General features: G+C 49.4%; 7 protein-coding genes across 7 annotated transcripts; 2 read left to right on the top strand and 5 right to left on the bottom strand.

Annotated features, from left to right (window-relative positions):
• The first annotated feature begins 103 nt into the window (after nucleotides 1–103).
• On the top strand, nucleotides 104–1,273 carry BDW70DRAFT_118102 (DUF1996 domain-containing protein). Its single transcript, XM_073734697.1, has 3 exons — nucleotides 104–184; nucleotides 289–644; nucleotides 699–1,273. Exons 2-3 carry the CDS (start codon nucleotides 507–509, stop codon nucleotides 1,233–1,235), a joined length of 675 nt encoding a protein of 224 aa, XP_073591964.1. The 5' UTR covers nucleotides 104–184; nucleotides 289–506; the 3' UTR covers nucleotides 1,236–1,273.
• BDW70DRAFT_171689 (uncharacterized protein) lies at nucleotides 1,265–1,762 on the bottom strand (the record flags this gene model as incomplete). The annotated part of the gene is made up of 1 exon (XM_073743286.1): nucleotides 1,265–1,762. Exon 1 carries the CDS (start codon nucleotides 1,682–1,684, stop codon nucleotides 1,265–1,267), a length of 420 nt encoding a protein of 139 aa, XP_073591963.1. The 5' UTR covers nucleotides 1,685–1,762.
• Nucleotides 1,763–1,848: 86 nt separating this feature from the next.
• Nucleotides 1,849–4,045, bottom strand: BDW70DRAFT_118075 (general substrate transporter). The gene is made up of 3 exons (XM_073734695.1): nucleotides 3,506–4,045; nucleotides 2,377–3,448; nucleotides 1,849–2,311 (listed from the first exon to the last, which is right to left on the bottom strand). The coding sequence occupies exons 1-3, from the start codon at nucleotides 3,624–3,626 to the stop codon at nucleotides 1,960–1,962; spliced, it is 1,545 nt and encodes a 514-aa protein (XP_073591962.1). The 5' UTR covers nucleotides 3,627–4,045; the 3' UTR covers nucleotides 1,849–1,959.
• A 2,405-nt stretch (nucleotides 4,046–6,450) lies between these two features.
• BDW70DRAFT_171688 (cytochrome and DOMON domain-containing protein) lies at nucleotides 6,451–7,716 on the top strand (the record flags this gene model as incomplete). Its single annotated transcript, XM_073743285.1, has 2 exons — nucleotides 6,451–6,496; nucleotides 6,557–7,716. 2 exons carry the CDS (start codon nucleotides 6,451–6,453, stop codon nucleotides 7,714–7,716), a joined length of 1,206 nt encoding a protein of 401 aa, XP_073591961.1.
• A 441-nt stretch (nucleotides 7,717–8,157) lies between these two features.
• BDW70DRAFT_153572 (F-box protein) lies at nucleotides 8,158–9,558 on the bottom strand (the record flags this gene model as incomplete). The annotated part of the gene is made up of 1 exon (XM_073739667.1): nucleotides 8,158–9,558. One exon carries the CDS (start codon nucleotides 9,556–9,558, stop codon nucleotides 8,158–8,160), a length of 1,401 nt encoding a protein of 466 aa, XP_073591960.1.
• Nucleotides 9,559–9,955: 397 nt separating this feature from the next.
• On the bottom strand, nucleotides 9,956–11,510 carry pgxB (putative extracellular exo-polygalacturonase; the record flags this gene model as incomplete). Its single annotated transcript, XM_073743284.1, has 5 exons — nucleotides 9,956–10,336; nucleotides 10,401–10,646; nucleotides 10,700–10,873; nucleotides 10,932–11,099; nucleotides 11,157–11,510. 5 exons carry the CDS (start codon nucleotides 11,508–11,510, stop codon nucleotides 9,956–9,958), a joined length of 1,323 nt encoding a protein of 440 aa, XP_073591959.1.
• Nucleotides 11,511–11,919: 409 nt separating this feature from the next.
• Nucleotides 11,920–16,778, bottom strand: BDW70DRAFT_118060 (putative ABC multidrug transporter). Its single transcript, XM_073734694.1, has 7 exons — nucleotides 16,216–16,778; nucleotides 14,837–16,163; nucleotides 14,578–14,787; nucleotides 13,922–14,528; nucleotides 12,600–13,863; nucleotides 12,158–12,500; nucleotides 11,920–12,102 (listed from the first exon to the last, which is right to left on the bottom strand). Exons 1-7 carry the CDS (start codon nucleotides 16,665–16,667, stop codon nucleotides 11,959–11,961), a joined length of 4,347 nt encoding a protein of 1,448 aa, XP_073591958.1. The 5' UTR covers nucleotides 16,668–16,778; the 3' UTR covers nucleotides 11,920–11,958.
• Nucleotides 16,779–17,759: the final 981 nt, after the last annotated feature.

The raw sequence follows: 17,759 nt of genomic DNA, 5'->3' as shown, positions 1-17,759 counted from the left end.
GTCGTCGCACACGCACGTCATTACAGGGGGTACCGCATTCCAGAAAACAATGGGGACACAAACGGCACGGAACGCGCGCGAGACAACATGTGAGGTTGCGCTCGATCGAAGCAATTATTGGGTTCCAGCGCTTTACCACGAGACCGACACCGGATCGTTTGAGATGCTAGAGTATGACTGGAGTGTATGTTTCTCAGTTTTGTGTTTTGCTTCTCTGACCATGTCTTCCTCGCCTACATTAGCAGGCTGAGAAAGAATGCCGTGCCTAATGTTGATGATTATGAGTAGGCAGTCTATTATCTCAACCGAGCGTGCAGTTACGCTCCTGCTGCACGGGCATGTCCGGACGGGCGCATTCTCTGGCACCGCCGCCTGGTTTGCGAGTTGTTGCTGGAGACCCGATGCTTCAGTAGGATGCCTGCTTACCGTCATGCATTTCGCGGGCAAGACTGACAGCGTACAGGACATATAATGACTCCAACTTTGCTCAGCGTGGAATCTCGCATATGTGCATAGTGAAGAACGGGTTGTCGAATGAGGCAAAACACCTTCCCCGCCAGTCCTGCGAGAAGCTGAGGTCACAGGTATTCTTTCCGTCTTGCTGGGATGGCGAGAACCTCGATAGTTCGGACCACAAGAGCCATGTGAGATCTCTTCGAGCAATTGGATGTTTTTCTAAAGCTCATATCATCCCGTAGATGGCATATCCCGCATTTGGGGACTATAATAAAGGCGTCTGCCCCGAGTCTCATCCCGTAGCGATCTTCATCTTCGTTGAATTTGTTTTCAACACGGCGCCCTTTCCAGATTACCACAACTTGTTATATGCAACAGGCGACCGGATTGAATATGGCTTGCACGGGGACTTCATAAATGGCTGGACTGACCAGACCGCCCTGTCCAACGCGTTTGAGACATGCACAGGGAAAAGATGGTTGCAGAATCCGGGATGCTGGATCACAAAGACTCAAACGAGGCCCGTGGCTGCCTTATCATTGAATCCAGAAGTACCCATGCTGTGGACTGAGTTAGGCCAGAACAGGACCATCCCTGTGCTGCCTGGATATCCAAACATGCATATTAGTCTGACCCGAACGTCAATGAATCCCTTCATATATATGATTGTGTCACATATCTCTCATTCGCGGGTCGAACCGCAAAGCGCAGAGCGGATGGTGTCCCAAAACAGTAGCAAATTTTTTGTAATGGGGTATTGTAGACGGGCACTGAATTGACGGCGTACAGACGAAAGAATCTAATTCATTCAGTCCCCGCGAACATACCCCATCCTCTTCCTCCACCACTGCCAAACCCCCCTCTGCGCCATCAAGTTCCCAAACTCTTTGACGCTATCCACCTCCTCCAGCCCAGCAGCTAAGAACGCCTTTCCTCTTCTTTGGGCATCGTTGTTCTCTTTCCCCTCCACCTTCATCAAATCCTCCTCAATTACCACGCAAGCCGGCCGACTCACAAGCTGAAAGTCCTTATACCGCAAATTTCGAACCACGCTAACCCACGACTCGACAGAGTTCTTGTCCTTTGCCTCGATGTACATTACTCCCGGGCAGCCGCCGGAGCGGAGGAGAGCGAAGACGTTAAGAGAGTCGGCGGCACGTTTCAGGGCAGAGACCTTTTTCCGGGAGGTGATGTGATGAGTGCGTATGAGGGCGTTGTAATATGACATTATTTTTCTGGGCGAGTAGACCGATTGCCTTGTGGTTTTCGTCGTATATTGTTGGTGTGCGGAGATGTTGGAGGGGAGGTTTGAGTGTTGCCGATACATTTCGAGAACACTAAACCAAGTACGTCATGTCAATCCGATTGGGTGGTGCAGGAATCACCGCAGCACCACATTTAGTCCATTTGGTTCGTGTCTCATATGTAACTGACGAGTCTCTAAATACGAGTAATGTACATATTTTATCAATATTCCCATCCAGTCGAACATCATGCACACGCTTATACACGCTCCACCTCATGAGATTCGGGCACCTTCTCAATACAGTTTTCAGATGAAGTGGCCTTTTCCGAATCATGGCCAGGCTGGTGATTGCCATCGAAAATATGGGATATACTTTCCAGATTGTACCCTTTTGTCTCAGGGTAAACGAACCATGACGTGAGACCGTAGCAAATGAGGATAGCAACAAACACGAAATAGTACCTCCACCCGATAGCTGACAGCGCGATGGGGTTAACGAAAGTGTTGAATATCAATGCTCCGATTGCTGAGAACCAGGCAACACTCAGACCACGGGATCGAAGTGCGAACGGCCAGATCTCACAGGGGTATGCGACCAATAAAGGGGTTCTATTGCGGCAATTAGGATAAACCGGTCTAGTAAAATAATTAAAAACGAGAAGGGTTGAGCTCACAAAGCTATATCGTAACCTGCAAAGTAAACGAAGATAAACGGGATTACCGCTGTCCCGGTCGGTGCGGAGCCAGTGGATGCAAATGAGCCCGAGAGCCCGGTAATGATAATATAACTGACAAGCATTACACTTGCGGATGTCAGGAACAAAGGACGTCTACCAGCCCGCTCGACCAGTACGGCGCCAATGGTGCCAAATATAAGGTTCCAGATCTGGAGACATCCGGAAATAAGAAGCTGGTCTTTAGTCGCCGTTACACCGACAGTATCCAGCACCATGGCCAGATAGTAGGATACAACACCGTTGCCAGACCACTGAGAGAATATACCAAGCGTCACAGTTATCAAGAGACGATGACGGTTCCCGGGCGTCTTGATCATGTCCGAATAACTTGATGACGCAGCAGATTCTTTCTCCGCAGAAATCGCCTCTTGAATTTCATGAATTTCTTGTGTGATCAAGGGTGCGGCAAGGTCACCGCTTGCGTGCAAATCCGCAAGCACCTTACGGGCTTCTTCCACGCGGTCCTGCCCAATCAGCCACCGGGGGCTCTCAGGAGTAAGAAGAAACCCAGGAATAGCAACCAGAGGGCAGAGCATCTGCAGGAGAGTAGGCAGCCTCCATGACCATGAGGAGGCGTATGTGCGAGTTGCAAACGTAACCCAAGAAGAAATGACGGCCCCAAAGTAGTATCCAATCATGAACAGGCAAGATGATATACTCCGATGGGCGGGGTAGGCAATCTCATTCAGTAAGAGAGGAGGCGCATTGCTGACCATCCCAGAGCTCACGCCGATGACGGCGCGGGAGACTATGTAGACAGTGTCGTTGGGAGCAGCGGCGCCCAGAATTGAACCAGCGAGGATAAAAGCAATGCCTATCCAAACGCACAGCTTCCGACCAAACCTGTTACTGCACCAGGCAGCGAAAATGGTTGAGACCAGTGCGCCTAGCGAGTAGACGGCATTTATCAGACCCAACCGCGTACCAGACGGCTGTCCCATAAAGCCCATCCAGCTGTCTAATGACTGGAGACCATTGACCAAGGAGCCGTCAAAGCCATTTGAAGAGGCTAGTTATGTCAGACTTATAAGTTTAGTTGGTAGTCGCGGAGGAGGGAATAACTAACAAAAGAAGATCAAGGACAATATGCAGAAACTGAGACGGCGCAACTGGGGACTCCACCATGGGGTCTCGAGAACGACCACCAGCTGCCCATTGCCGGGTTTCTGATATTCCCGTACAGTCATTTTTGTGTTTATGACCGAGGCAGTGTTATATAGTCGGTGGCCTGCCGCCTATATAAGCCTGGTCGCTTCTTTGTTGTCTTCTTCCGAATGGCTTCTCAGCAGCTGGTGCAAGAGTCAGTAAAAAATCCTGTGACGACATAGCAGGCTTCAATGCTGCCCATGAGATCTTATAGATATGCTTGTACCTCCTATTGTGTTTTCGAGTATCCCCGTCTTCTCTTGGTGTCGAGTTACCCCGAAGTTTTGCCGGTCATAACCTGGAGAAAATGTGGAGAAACCCCATATTCAGTTCTGGACTTTACGGTCTCAGAGTCTTGGACTAAAGCTGAGGCTTTGCGTGCTGTCGTAACTTATTGCTTCAGATGTTGGTATGCCCAACGGAGAATCAAGGGAGAATCAAGAACCAGCTTCGGCTTCAAGAACAAGGGAACCTGATCTCTAAAGCTCGTCGAGACTTTATATCAGACAGCTCTAGATATACGCAAAACAATGAAGCAAAACAGTCAGTTTCATACTTATGAGTTTAACAAGCGTTAATGATTAACCTTGAGAAATGCTTGCTCAACCGGAAAGTCCTCCCTGCGAAGGCGATAATCGGTGATTCGGGCCTGGACAGGCTTGAGTAGAATGGTCAAGACAGCGACGATGAGCGAAGTTTCTTCTCTCGCCCTAGGCCCGTAGTGATATACTGACTCGCAACCCGCGAGACCAAGGGGTGAGCGGTCAAATGAGGACGTAAGTTGAACGGAACTTGTCCGAAAATGCAAGAAGCGTTCGCCACTCGGTTTCTCCGATCACCAACTCCGCGCAACGGGTCTCCCGAGTCATGGCCAGACTCACATTTGCACGCCAAAGACCTCCGGGAATACCCCCAAGGAACAATTCGTTGCGTGGCAGGCCAGACGGATGGTGTTAGCCTCGATCCTATTTGAAACAAACAGTCAGCATTGCGTCTTCAATGCCTGCCCGATAAACAAACCAAATTCTCCTCTTTACTAGGCCTTCTTGTCTTGCGTTGAAGTCGGCAATCAACAGGCTGGACGCAGACGATGCAATCCAATCTCAAACGACGTACAACAACGGTCTCAGGGACCCCTGAACTGATTCGTCCCTTCTCATCAGAAGACGCGTGGTCTGACCCGCGATTCCCCAGGTTGGGGAAGGTCGGATACATGGTGGGGAAAGCGTGGAGAGGAACGGGGAATGGGGATAGTTGGGATCTGCGACTGTCAGTCCATCGTTAGTCAACGATACTAGCGCGGAACTAAAGGATTTCAACAAACCGGATTGACGGCGCGGATGTTTACGGGAAGAACACTTTGGCGGCGGGGTGGAAAGACGACGACAATGACACAGATTGGGGAACTTACTAGGAAGACAGAGCCGGGGACCCTTGTTCCTTACCGAAGTCGTTGAATGAAAATAATGTTTTCGAGACATATAACGCCGAATTTTTATCGCTGTTGCCTGAATTGAAGTCGTCCCGCTGGTTCGTCTTTGTATAAGGAGCAAATAGCATATGATATCCCACCATCCCGGTTGTCCTCCAGCTCATGCTTAATCTAGCCTGCATGTTTAACAGTAGCTCGGCTGGTTCATGATAGAATCATTGGTCCTAGCATGGGAAATACCTACTCGGCATTAAGCCAAATCCATTATGGACCATAGATTGGTGGGAGGTAAGCGGAATTCTATGGTTTTGAAATTCTGCATAAATTACATCACTATATGAACGAATCCATAATGGAAGGGTCCTGCCGACGTCGATCCGCTAGTGGTGGTATAGACCATGCGCAATCATTGATGTACTCTGTAAGGGCCCTCGGATAGGTAGTCCTTGTTCAATTATTGGCTGGGTTGGCTGGCTTCGCATCTTCCTACATGGACTGTAGGGTAATTCCTCTACTTCCAGTTCCTCGGTGACAGAGGTGCCGGGACTTTCTCATAACCTCACAAAGTAGGACCATTATCGTTCCCAGAATTGGATCACAACCTTCTTGAATTGCGTTGGCACCTCAAGCGCTTGTTGATATTGTACATATTAGTGCGACCATGCAAGGAGTCAAGGCCAGAGCAACCGCCGTTTATGCGCTCTGTCACATACCAGAAGCTTCCGCCAATAAAGTGTCGCTCAAGTTTCCCTTCTTTTCGTTTGTAGGTTCCACAGACATCTGCGAGGTAGAAACGGCTTCCTTGCGTATCTGCAGCTGTTGATTCGGGCGGCTCTAGTGTCGGTGAACGAGGCCAGGATCGCGCGAGACCTCTCATGCCTCGCCATGAACAGAACTCCCAATAATCCAGGTTTGCTCTTGACCCGACTTCATGATTTGAGTATGCTGCCTTTAAGCCCTTCGCTGACAGTTGGTAAGCAGCTGATCCTACTTCCAGGAGCAGGGCCAGTGTGCTCTGTGTGCTCCTATCAGAGTGATAGAGTAGATGCATGATGGACGCGCAAGCAATGAAGGGGCCAAGAAAGGCCAAGTACGAGTCCAGATGCCAGCTGTGAGACATATCAGAGTTATAGAATCATGCCGATCAAAGGTGACCATTAAGGTTTGAGAGCCCGGCGGAAGCTCTGAAGTCAATCGGGATGTTGAACAATGCGTCCAACAAAGGAGGGCTGGGCAATGCATTCGGGAGTACGAAGCTTTCATAAACCCAAGCCGCTGATCTTACTATGGCAGCGTTTCAGAGTTTTTGCAATTCTTGTCATTCCTTCCCTTGGGTATATAAAGCCCAGATCAAGCGCTCCGGGGCCTTCTCGACCGCTGTTCCATCAACCTTATATACCAATCTGTCTAGCAATTCCAGACCGGGATTCGAGATGAAGTACTCCATATTCTCTGCTAAGACCCTTGTACTGGGACTCTGTAAGACATCTTTATCTCTTCGTTCCTTTTGTCCCACAATGGATGTGCTGACTCGAATAGGTTCCTTCGTGGGAGCCCATATCGACACATTCTCGCCCGGCGGCCAGAGTGACATTTTTTATAGCATCACGGCTCCAAAGAGCACTGTAAGAACGGGCTCGGGGCCTATCTTCTTTCAGATTCGCGCTCCGACGACTTTGCAATGGGTGGCTCTTGGTCAGGGGACACAAATGGCGGGTGCCGACATTTTCGTCCTGTATTCGTCGTCAACAAGCAACGTAACTCTATCACCTCGTCTAGGAACAGGACATGTTCCACCAAGGTACAACCCTGACGCAAACCTCTCCCTCCTCGAGGGAAGTGGCGTTCAAAATGGTGTGATGACGGCGAATGTGCGCTGCGACACCTGCAACTATTCGGCCAGTTCCTCATGGATATTTGCATATAGGGAAGGCACATCTCTCGACTCGGAGAGCCTAGAAGCCGAGATAAGCATCCACAATGACTTTGGTTCAACAAATGTGGCGTTAGCAAATGCCGTCTCGACCATGGACAATCCTTTCCTGGACTACGATCCAAGAGACCCCATGAATCAGCCTAGTGAGGTAGGAGGAGATGCAAGAAGCAACGCGCGTATGCTGATTGCTCACGGTTTTATAATGAGCATTACATTCGTTCTTCTGTTTCCATTTTTTGGGCTGCTTGTAGCCATTCCCGTGCACGGTGTTGTCGCCAAGGTGCATGCGCCGCTTCAGACATTCACCCTCTTCTCCGTTATTGCAGGGATGGGTCTGGGTCTTAAAATGGGAACGGACGGTGATATTTTGGATCATGCCCACCCAATACTCGGACTCATTGTTGTTGGACTGCTCATTCTGCTCCAACCAGCCATGGGTCTGCTGCAGCATCTGCATTTTCGGCGCACAGGGAAAAAGAGTATTTTCGCCATCCTCCATCGATGGCTTGGTCGTTTGGCTATCATCTTAGGTATTATAACTGGTGGGCTTGGTTTTAATTTGGTAGGTATTGACAGCAGTCCATATACGCCCAAGAGTGCTGTTATTGCCTATTCTGTCATTGCTGGCGTCATGGGCCTTGTGTATGTGGCAGTCCAGGTGCTGAGAACCATACGAGAGCGCGCCAGAAGTAACAGAGATCTCTATGGACGTAAGGCAGCTGAAGGCTCGACGGAGACTGGGACTAACAGCCAGGATGCATGATGAAGCGCGGCCACAGATTATGCGCCAGATAGAGATAGGTCAGGCGTCGCCCGAGGTGAAGCGACCAGGCGAGGAATGATGTAACTGGCGTTATTCATGATTGCTGACGGAGTTTATGGCATCTGGGCACTAGCTAGCAAATACAGACAATAAAACGTGTTGATCATCCATGTCCATGTACTTGGTAGCGAGGTGTACTACCTACGGACCTTTTAGATGGGTAGAACACAGCAATGTTTTGACCTCTCGAGTTATCCTCGAACTCGATATCTGACACCTTGACATTTGCCAAACAGTAATCGCATCACGGATTCGAGTTACGCCGCTGAACATCGTCAGGAGTTAATAGGCATGTCGGCATCGAAAACAACAACAACAGAGGACACTAACCCCAGCTCGCTGCCTGTTGCCTTGAGCAATCTCGGTCAATATGCATTAAAGTCACCAGTCACAAAAACTTTCCCAGACCTCATTATCGACATGAACCATAAAACGACATTCTTCCACGATATCCAAGAGCCTCTCACAAGCGAGTTCAAATGGCGATGCAACCTTGGAGTCATCATCGAGGTGGTCGTACCGAGCATGGACTTTAAGCATCCCATTCGGAATGCCGTCGCGGGGCTCTAGGGTGAGGTGTGCGAGGTTCGGAAGCTCATCGTAGAGGCCGTACTCAGGCATATTGACAGTGCGCATGTGGAGCGAGCCCACGGTGTCGAAGATCGGGAAGCTGATATTCTTAATATGCAGACAGTGAATGGAGGGCGGGAGCTCTTGCTTGGGAGTGTAAGGATACTGGTCGATTTCAAGATGCATGAGGCTCTTCAAGGAAGCGAATGAACCGTACTTTGAGCATCTGTTCCAACGGGTAGGGTGCATACCTTCCCAGTCAAGATTGCAGCGGACAGTGAGGAGATTGTCCTTCTGCCTTTCAAGAATGGACACAAGCTCTGAGGGGTCGAACTGAACGGTTTCGGCCATATTCTTACCGTCGAAGTTGTGGCCGAAATAGTTGAAGACTTTGAGGTCTTTGCATGCAGTCATTATCTTTTTTAAGGTTTTGGCGTCGAGACAGGCCTCCATAAGGGTAAGGCGTGCGATGCTCAGGGAGGCTGGTTCGAACTCGAAGAGCGGGCATCCTTCAGCTTTACCATTGAGGTATATTATAGTGAAATCCTCTAACTGAGGCAGCTCCATGACGAAATCGACGTTGATCATCGAGAGGGACTGGGTTTGTGTCATGTCTCTTAGCACAACTGACTTTAGGTTCCTCAGATATGGCTGTCCGACCATGGTCGTTTTTGCCCACCCGGTGAACAAAGGCTTTAGATCAGTTAGCCCTTCCGGCCCGAGCGTCAACTCCAGGTGCTCGAGGTTGGGCATGCGAGATGTTAAGACGAGCAGGTAAGGGTTCGACATCATCGCCGCTGCCTTTATAAATAACTGAACCCTAGAGCTAGGAGAAAGCTGCTGGAACCCGGACGCAAGCGTTCTGAAAGTATCAGAATCGAACTCTGTTCCACAGACATCTGCGTCATCAAAGTCGGTCTCGAAGGTATCAAAGCTGGCGGCCCGGACTCGACTGGCGAGATCAGGCCGAGCGACTATGGTCCTTGTGAAGAGGACCATAGGCACGATACGTCCAGGAGGGGTGCCTTCCTTATGACAACACTGGCAGTGGACTTCTCGGACGAATTGAGTGTATAAAATGGGTTGCGAGATTGAATAGAGGAGCTTCGACGTTAGACAGAGAGCTTGCAGCTCGCTTTTGTATATAAAACTGTCAAAGTAAGAAAAGATCAGGAGGAGGATCTCGTTTGGGAGTTCCAGAAGCTTTGCCATGATATAAGAGATTCCACAAAGCGATCGAGAGTGTGGTTGTGTGGTGGGCTGAAAGGATCAAAAAAGCAGAAGCTGAAGTGAGGATGAGAAAAAATTGTTGACCGTGGGCCAGACAGCGCTGAGCACATGTCACTCACCACAGTACTCAGGCTCTTTCAAGTTAAGACATCCAAACTGCTCACGAACAGTGTATGCCTGAACCGCACCTTGCCTATCTCAAGTCCTATTCAATGCTTGATCACAGTCTGCCTATTTAGAACTTCAGCCATTCATTGTAATCATATTTCGAATGGCCCAAGAAGACAAAGCAGTCATATTAAGCTGAAAGCGAAGATTAAGAGAAGGCAATTTATGGAGGACTTTCACTCGCATAAGTGTTCCCACAACCACCAACTGCTTACTCTGAAGACTGACATTCAACTCCAACGCCTCCAGAAATCCCATCGCAAACAACGACACCCTTCTCCCCATCGGGCGTCGTAAGTTTAATGTCCTTCAGCGTGACATCCTCACAGACCGCATTGGGCGAACAAATGAGTTCAGCAACGACATTCCCCTCAGCCCCCGACGACGTCCCGTACACATTCTCAAAGACGATGTTCGTGACGTTGACTTGTGACGGGTAGCTCGCGCACTCGTCGGCCGGAATGTTGAAGTAGCACTGGTCCAGGACGATGGGGTAATCGGTGTTTTCTACATGGATGTTCTTGTATGTGATGTTATTAATGCGGCCGTAGCCGACGCCCTCGCCAGCCCATGCTTTGAGACGAGCGCCGTTCTAGCAACCGTCAGACTCGATCCGCATGACAGGCTTCTCAGCATGATATCAGAAATATATGTACCTCGCCATTAAGAAGTGTGACGTTTTCGATATATGCGTGCTCAATAATGTCTAGCACACCCGGGTATTGCCCTATACTTCCCATGGAGACGCCGTGGGTGTTATTGCACCACAGATTCTGCACAAAGATGTTGGTAGTGTTAGGTTTCGGCGAGAAGCAGTCGTCTCCAATATCAACACGGGTATTAGTCACGGACAGCCCATTGACGTTAAGCGAGTCGAATCCATCTGTGTTTTTTGGTTCGGCCTGTCATGGTTAATTGAGGGTTTCAACTGCGAGACTAGTTCCGAACAACACACCGACGCATTTGTGGAATAGGCATTGATGAAAACGTTATCGAACGAGATATCTTTGCTATTTACGAAGAAATTTGTCCAGCACGGCGAGTTGAGCTCCGTGATGCCTTCAACCGAGAGACGGGTTGCGTTCTCTGCTACGAAGAGGATGGGCCGGTAGTATGTGTTGTCAGGGTCCTTCAAACTGTTAGCTGGTCATCGGTTTTCAAAATAGAAAAAGAAGGCTGAGGAATACCAAGATCTCCTGCCCGGCAAACTCGTTATACCATCGCTGCCCGTTTCCATTCAGGGTTCCCCTTCCAAAGATGCGGACGTCGTGCCCTCCCCATCGCCAGAATGAGATCGATTTCTGGAAATCGTAGTAAAAGTTATTCTCTTGCCAGTACGGCACGTCGTCGGTGAACTGGGCCGCGTCCAGTCAGCAATGCGCTTGGAAGATTCGCACAGAATAGGGAGATACCTTCAACTCGCCATCCAACTGCACCTCGACATTATCTAAAAATGATAGATCAAGCTTCTTCCCAATGACATACTTCTGCCCCTTCTTTAGAAGCAATCTACCTCCATGGTTCGCGCGACGAATTCCCCAGAGGAAATCAGCCGACACGTCATCCGTATCATTGTGCGAAGAGCGAATCGTCACCGTCCGCCTATCATGATATTTTGGGTGGTGGGCGCCGATCCTTTTGAGCCCGGCTGCATCGTTGACAGAGTATACTTGTGCGCCTGGTGGCTGGCTGGTAGAAGAATCGAAAGCAAGGCTGCTGACGGTAGTCGCGCAGAGCGCGACAAGTGGTAGAAGGTGCAATCTCATGGTGATCAGCGTTGGCGCATTCGCGTCGAGTTCATGTAGCTCTCAAAGGTTGGGTAGGCTTTTGAGTGAGCTTTATATAAGGACAAATTAATGAGCTCGTGCCATGCATAATTGTCACAGCAATTTCTCCGCCTGTAGCGGGCCATAGTCGGACCAGGTGGAGATTCTAGTCCTCAATTGACGGACAGAACGACGAGTTTACAGATAATGTCGGAAAACGAAACGCGGCATTTGCTGCATTCGAACTTAGAATTGGAGATCCTACCCCGGATTTGGCCCATGACGATCGCCCCAGGAGAGCTCCTGGCCGTAATTATTCCGGGGAGAGATTGAATCCCACCAATCAGATAAAAAGTCAGTATACATGGTATCAATATCTGATTGATTAATCAAATGTCTAATGATGTATGATTATCTCAGCATTATTTGTATCCTTGGTATATGGACGTTAAGTACGTCGCCGGAACGGCTTCATCACCGACCGAATGTAAACAAGCAGATAGACCATCAAGTAATTGCTCACCACAAACGCTACGAAAATGCCAAAGTACGGCCAAATCTTGGACGAATCAAGGCCAATTGTGGAGAGGTACTAGTATAAGTATTAGCATCCGTGCTGGATATCGCGAAACCTGAAAGGATCTCACATCATCTCCATAACTATACTCGCAGTATCCGCACTCCCCTGTACCATCGGGATTGGAGAGATATCCAACACCCTTTTCGGCCAGCCAGGATCCCGCATATTCGCTGCAGGTTATATTAGGAGGGCTCTGGAAAACGGTCAATTCGCTCTCATCACAAATGACTGGCACGCCACGGAGAACGGATGTCAAGACACCTCCAATCCAATACGTAAAAGGGGTGACGTAGTACATCGTGTATGCCCAGAATGCAGGCATGTATTTGTGAGGCTGCAAAATCCCGTTCATTGTCTCACACATGATGATGAAGAAGGGCATCAAGGTTGCTGCCACCACCGAGTCGGCACTGCATTTTCCAAGTTAGCATGGAGTTACACGAGCGACGCCACTGGACTCGAGCATAAGACGTGGCAATGGCCGAGAATGATTCATGATGGGCACTTACCTCAAGGCAGCAATCCACTGGCCCCAGGACGTTGCGAAAAGAAAGAACAAGAAAAACATGAGGAAGCTGTATCCCGCAGCGAATCCCAAAGGAAGCCCCACAGAGAAATAGTATAGGACGAAGAAGACGACCGCACTGATAATTGCGTACGGGATTTCAGAAATGATCTGAGCTGTGCAAAAAGCAACCCATCCGTATGCTCCGCTGGGCCCTTCACGAGCCTTCCACAGATCACGATTCATGATAAATCTAGCGCTAATTGCATTGATGAACTCAGGCACCAACATCAGTACCAAAAAGCACGAAAACGCTTTTGACTGCAGATCCGTGGTGCTATTGCCAATCTGTAGATACGTAAGACAGTTGATCAAAGCGTGCAGGAACGAGGCGTAGAGTCGAGAATACGGGTATTCGGGGCTTCTCCAGAATTGACGCAATGTTCTTTGAGTCAAGAGGAAAATTTGGCGAGAGATTGTAGGCATGGCCTGTGGTTGCATATCCAGACCTGTATATCTCTCTTGCTTCACATTCCTGATCTTCTCAAGCTCCTGTTGAACCTGCTGCGCTTCAACGGATTGGTTCCAGACCGCGGCCCAGTCAACGCTGCTTGCCGTGTTTTTCATGCCTCCGACAACAACTTCAATAATGTAGTCGGCAGCGTTGGTAATATTTTCAGGCTTCTGCCCGTATTTGGCAAAGTACTCAAGGATACTGTGCCCTGCCTCTCCAACTTCGCCAAAATAATAGGTCTTGCCACCAGGACTCAAAGCCAGCACTCGATCAAACACCTCGAACTGCTCCTGGTTTGCTTGGTGAATTGTGCAGAGGATTGCCAGACCCTGGTCGGCGAGTCGTCTTAGTAGGGCACAAATACTGGACGCAGCCTGGCTGTCTAGGCCACTAGTGGGCTCGTCCAGGAATAGTAGCAGCTCAGGTCTTGCGCAAAGTTCAACGCCGATAGTGACCCGTTTCTTCTTTTCGATGTCCAACGAGCCGATAATGGCGTTCTGCAATTCCACCAAGTCTAACGTCTCTAGCACCGTTCTTGCATAAGCCAACTTCTCTTGATCAGGTACACTGGAGTCTTGACGGAGCAATGCAGAGAACTCGAATGCTTCGCGAATGGTGCTGCTTTCGTCATGAATGTCCATCTGTTCACAGTAGCCAATCCTAGATTTGAATGAAGAGTCGATAGGTTTTCCGTCCACATACATCGTACCCGTAAGGTCGCCAGAGCTTTGCCTCTGGGTAAGCGCAGTCAACACTAAGAATGTCAGGACACAACCCTGGGACGAGCAAAAACACGGATCAGGTTCACTTACAAGTCGATTTGCCGGCTCCAGAAGCTCCGACCAAAGCAGTCAGGGTCCCGGGTTTGCAATATCCAGTAACACCGTCCAATAGCTTGCGATTTTCCTTTCCAACACGGACAGACAGTTCTAGGTTATCCCAGGTGAAGGTTGATTTGGTAGCAGTGAGGGCCCCGACAGACGGACCATCAGTGTCAGATGGTGGAGGCGTTGTTTGATTCACCTGCACAGGGCGCTCTTCTTCATCACCAATGTTCGCGATCTTCTTCAGCTCTTTTCGATACTTTTTGTACTGGACTGGTCCGGCACTGTCTGGTTCCCATTCCATGATTTCACTCAGAAGGCAGGTAGCAGCAACGGAAGCAACAGTGAAAAGACAGAGGATACCGAAGTTGCGCCAAACATGACTGAAATAGAACCCGTATTTGACTGCAAGATAGTCATCGCCGTTGACTATAGTGCTTCCGATCTGACTCCCAGCATAAGCACATGTCTGGTAGGCAATGTCCGTATAGCCGGGTCCTGCAGGGACAACTGAAGCAGGGGAGCAGGTAAAGTTGGTGTTGTGAAACTCCGCAGCCATCATTGCCTCGTATGTATATAGCGCTGGTGTAATATACTAGGTATGTCTTAGCTTTTATTATATAGACATTAGGTCAGATACTCACTGCTATCCATCCGACCCAGGGAACATCAGCCATCATCTTGTCCACAGAGAGTACGTAACCCCCAAAAACAATGCACAGCAGAACGAGGAATCCTGTATAGCGGAGGGCAACCTCGAAGTTAGAGGACGCGGCGGCGAACAGCCGGAATTGAGCTGTTAGAGATATAGTGCACATATAGATGAACAAGAAATCGATGAAGAAGGCCCCGGCCTATGATAGAGTTAGCGACCGGGTGCTCAATCGCTTGGCGGATACTTACATCAGACTTCAACCCTGACAGGAAATAAACAACCACTAAGTAGAGGAAAGTAAGAAGAGCTGCAATGAAGATATCTGCGACGACTCGGGCCAGGCACACAGCACTGGGCCGGACGAATGCAAATTTCTTCTGGCGACTGAGGATGTCACGTCCCTGCATTGCTTCTTCTAATTCAGACATTTGGAGCCAGGCCAGAAGAATAGATGAGTAAAAAATCACGCCCCCTCGCGAGTACATCCCGTCCGTGGTTTGCGGTTGGTCATAGAACATGGACCCGACAAGGAGTCCGTAAATGACGGAGGAGATAAGCTTGATGTACAAGGGCGACATGTGGCCTCTGATCTGCCATATCTGACGTTTAGCACATAATACCACCTGTCGGAAGAGGGAGATGGTATACGGAGATTTGGAGGACACGAATCGGGATTTGTCGATTTGGAGGGCCTCTTTGACGTCCTCTAAACTTTCATAATCTGTATCAGCGTGCGACTCGGTGCGGCTTTTCCCACCGAATCCCTGGCTGTCGTAGCTCCGTACTTCCTTCTGAACGTTCATAAACGCAGCGCTCTTCCTGAACGCTTCTTCTAGCTCAATGGGTCCTTTTGGTGCGCGCTGTTCCCACCCTTGTCGAAACTTTCTTCTTTCTGGGACAGTAATACTAGTTAGAAAATCGGATACCGTCTGCATGGGCCCACACTCATATCCTAGGTCGTGGAAGTATGCCTTGGCTTCATGTGCGGGACCTTGGTAGAGCATTCGCCCTTCGTCGATGAGCAGGACCTTATCGACAAGGTCATAGATAGCATCGGACGCCTGGTACAAGGTCATCAGCGTGGCTTTACCGCAAGTGTCAGTCATGATCCGCAAACTCCGGGCGTAGTCGAGAGCGGATGAGGCATCAAGACCTCGGGTCGAGTTATCCCAGCACATTACCGACGAGTCAGTGGCCAGAGACTCGATGATTGAAATCCGTTTGCGTTCTCCTCCCGACACTCCTCGAATGTACTCGTTTCCGACTAAAGTGTCCATGGTGTGTGACATTCCGAACACTCTGCCATAGATTTCGAGATACCGAGGGATTCTGTCATAGTACCTCTTCGGCGTCTTGCTCTGAAGTGCAAACTCCAAGGTTTGTCGAACATTGAGCGTAGGAAAATGCACATCATCTTCCGGGACATAGGCAACCTGACCACGGTAGTGCTTTCTGACATCTTCTAGGCTTAGGCCGGAATAATCGATCGCGCCAGTCACACCAAGGAATGACGAGTGATAACCAGCGATTGTTCGTAAAAAAGTCGAGCAGCCTGACCCTGGTCGACCCAAAACGCTAAAGATACATCAGTACTCGGTACGAAGACCAGTCGGAATGGAGTATTTACAGCATAATCTCACCACTCCGAACCACCCCAGTAAAATCTCGAATTAACTGACGGCCACTCTCGGGCTTAGGTTTCGTCAACCACGGCTTGATCGTCCATTCGTAGACATCTTGAAAAGTGAGAGTCCGCCACAATGCAGTTCCCAACGTCTTGACATTGACATGCTCTCCTCCCGTACCCCATGTCGAGAGTGACTGAAAGCAAACTCCGAGATTAGGCTTCTTCCTTCCAGCCCGAAGTTCTTCCTCTAGAAACCTGTCAAACGACAAATGTGGTTCCGAGTATTCATGATCCTTTTTCGTCAGGGTACGGTGGATTTCAGCAATGGCATCCTCATCCTCATACGTCAAATGAACTTGCGGAGAGGATGGTCTGGCCGCATGGTCCCCAGCTTCCTGCGAGGACGCGAGAGTAGAATTGCCTTGTGGACGAGAGTGAAGACGAGCAGGCATGTCACCTTACTTTGTCCAAGCAGGACTGGAGGAGATGGAGCTGTCTGTCAAGTGAAATGCATGTAGTGATCTATCTCTTTCCAACCAAACAGACCGACTGCGTTATATATATACGTTTAAGACAGGCAGAAGTGAGCCAAAACACCCCATGCACTAATTCGATGAGGAAGCCAAGAGACATAGGCAATCAGATGACTCAAGATGTTCACACCGCGTCTCAATCATGGATAGAAACGGGCAGCACAGGCGTGCGATGATGTCTTATTGCTGCTCTTCAGCGGGAACGCCACTTGGGCCCTGGCCTGGCCCCGAACATGGAAAGGGCCCATGCTGGAGGTTTCTAGTTCCTCGCATATCTGATTGGCGCGAAGAATACACGGTGACAGAAGGTCACGGAAGAGTTTTCAAGCATCCGGCGTGTCTTCTTCCTACTCTGGCAGGTCGCCTGAGAGGGCCCAGAATCGATCCGGTCTCTAGCTCAGATTTCTCTAGCGTACCAGGGAAGAAGAGGAGCATGTCTGGAAGAAAGACTAGGTGGGCGAAAAACGGACCCTTGATTGGCATCAACTGAAAATGGGTGGCCACCGTTGCCCACCAAGTACCATTGGCTGCCCCACCGTGCCTCGGGGCTTTCCACGCGGCTATCTCATGCTTGTGTATGGCCGACGATACTACTCCGGGAGAAGATTCATGGAAATTCAGAATTAGCTTATAACCCTTCTATCGCGGTTAATAGAAATAGTCTTTGAGATGTACGCGGGACTTACCTAGCGGTGGTCTAAGAGCACCCAATTGAGCTTAGGCTTTTTCCTTTTATTTTAATTTTAATTTTTTTTTTTTTTTGGGTTCTCGCGATTGGCAATTTCAGCGCCGCGATGCTGAAAATAGGCAAAATATCGCCGGGGGTCCATTATTATTATAATTATAGTTATTATTATTCATTTCCAAGAGGTTGGGAAAATTGAGAGAAAATCGTATGTGGAAGGTCGCGGGAGTGGAGATTTGATTTGATTTGATTTGATTTTATTATTTAACGTCACTCGGCGGATCACGGGGCCCACGTGATCTGCGGCCTCCCAGGGGGCATCTGGA

Source organism: Aspergillus foveolatus (assembly GCF_047715535.1).
Source record: "Aspergillus foveolatus strain CBS 279.81 unplaced genomic scaffold BDW70scaffold_80, whole genome shotgun sequence".
NCBI classification, from domain to species: domain Eukaryota; kingdom Fungi; phylum Ascomycota; class Eurotiomycetes; order Eurotiales; family Aspergillaceae; genus Aspergillus; species Aspergillus foveolatus.
Note: the sequence above shows the minus strand (reverse complement) of the source record. Positions and strands in the feature narration are given on the sequence as shown.

What these genes read in the sequence shown, in the direction of transcription:
- BDW70DRAFT_118102 (XM_073734697.1), top strand. Translation starts at nt 507, where the DNA reads ATGTGCATAGTGAAGAACGGGTTGTCGAATGAGGCAAAACACCTTCCC. An exon ending in GTTCGGACCACAAGAGCCAT is followed by an intron (nt 645 to 698) that starts GTGAGATCTCTT and finishes ATCATCCCGTAG; the next exon opens with ATGGCATATCCCGCATTTGG.
- BDW70DRAFT_118060 (XM_073734694.1), bottom strand. Translation starts at nt 16,667, where the DNA reads ATGCCTGCTCGTCTTCACTCTCGTCCACAAGGCAATTCTACTCTCGCG. An exon ending in CGGAGTGGTGAGATTATGCT is followed by an intron (nt 16,164 to 16,215) that starts GTAAATACTCCA and finishes ATGTATCTTTAG; the next exon opens with CGTTTTGGGTCGACCAGGGT. An exon ending in AGTATAGTTATGGAGATGAT is followed by an intron (nt 12,103 to 12,157) that starts GTGAGATCCTTT and finishes TACTTATACTAG; the next exon opens with TACCTCTCCACAATTGGCCT.
- BDW70DRAFT_118075 (XM_073734695.1), bottom strand. Translation starts at nt 3,626, where the DNA reads ATGACTGTACGGGAATATCAGAAACCCGGCAATGGGCAGCTGGTGGTC. An exon ending in ATTGTCCTTGATCTTCTTTT is followed by an intron (nt 3,449 to 3,505) that starts GTTAGTTATTCC and finishes TGACATAACTAG; the next exon opens with CCTCTTCAAATGGCTTTGAC. An exon ending in GCAGGTTACGATATAGCTTT is followed by an intron (nt 2,312 to 2,376) that starts GTGAGCTCAACC and finishes TTGCCGCAATAG; the next exon opens with AACCCCTTTATTGGTCGCAT.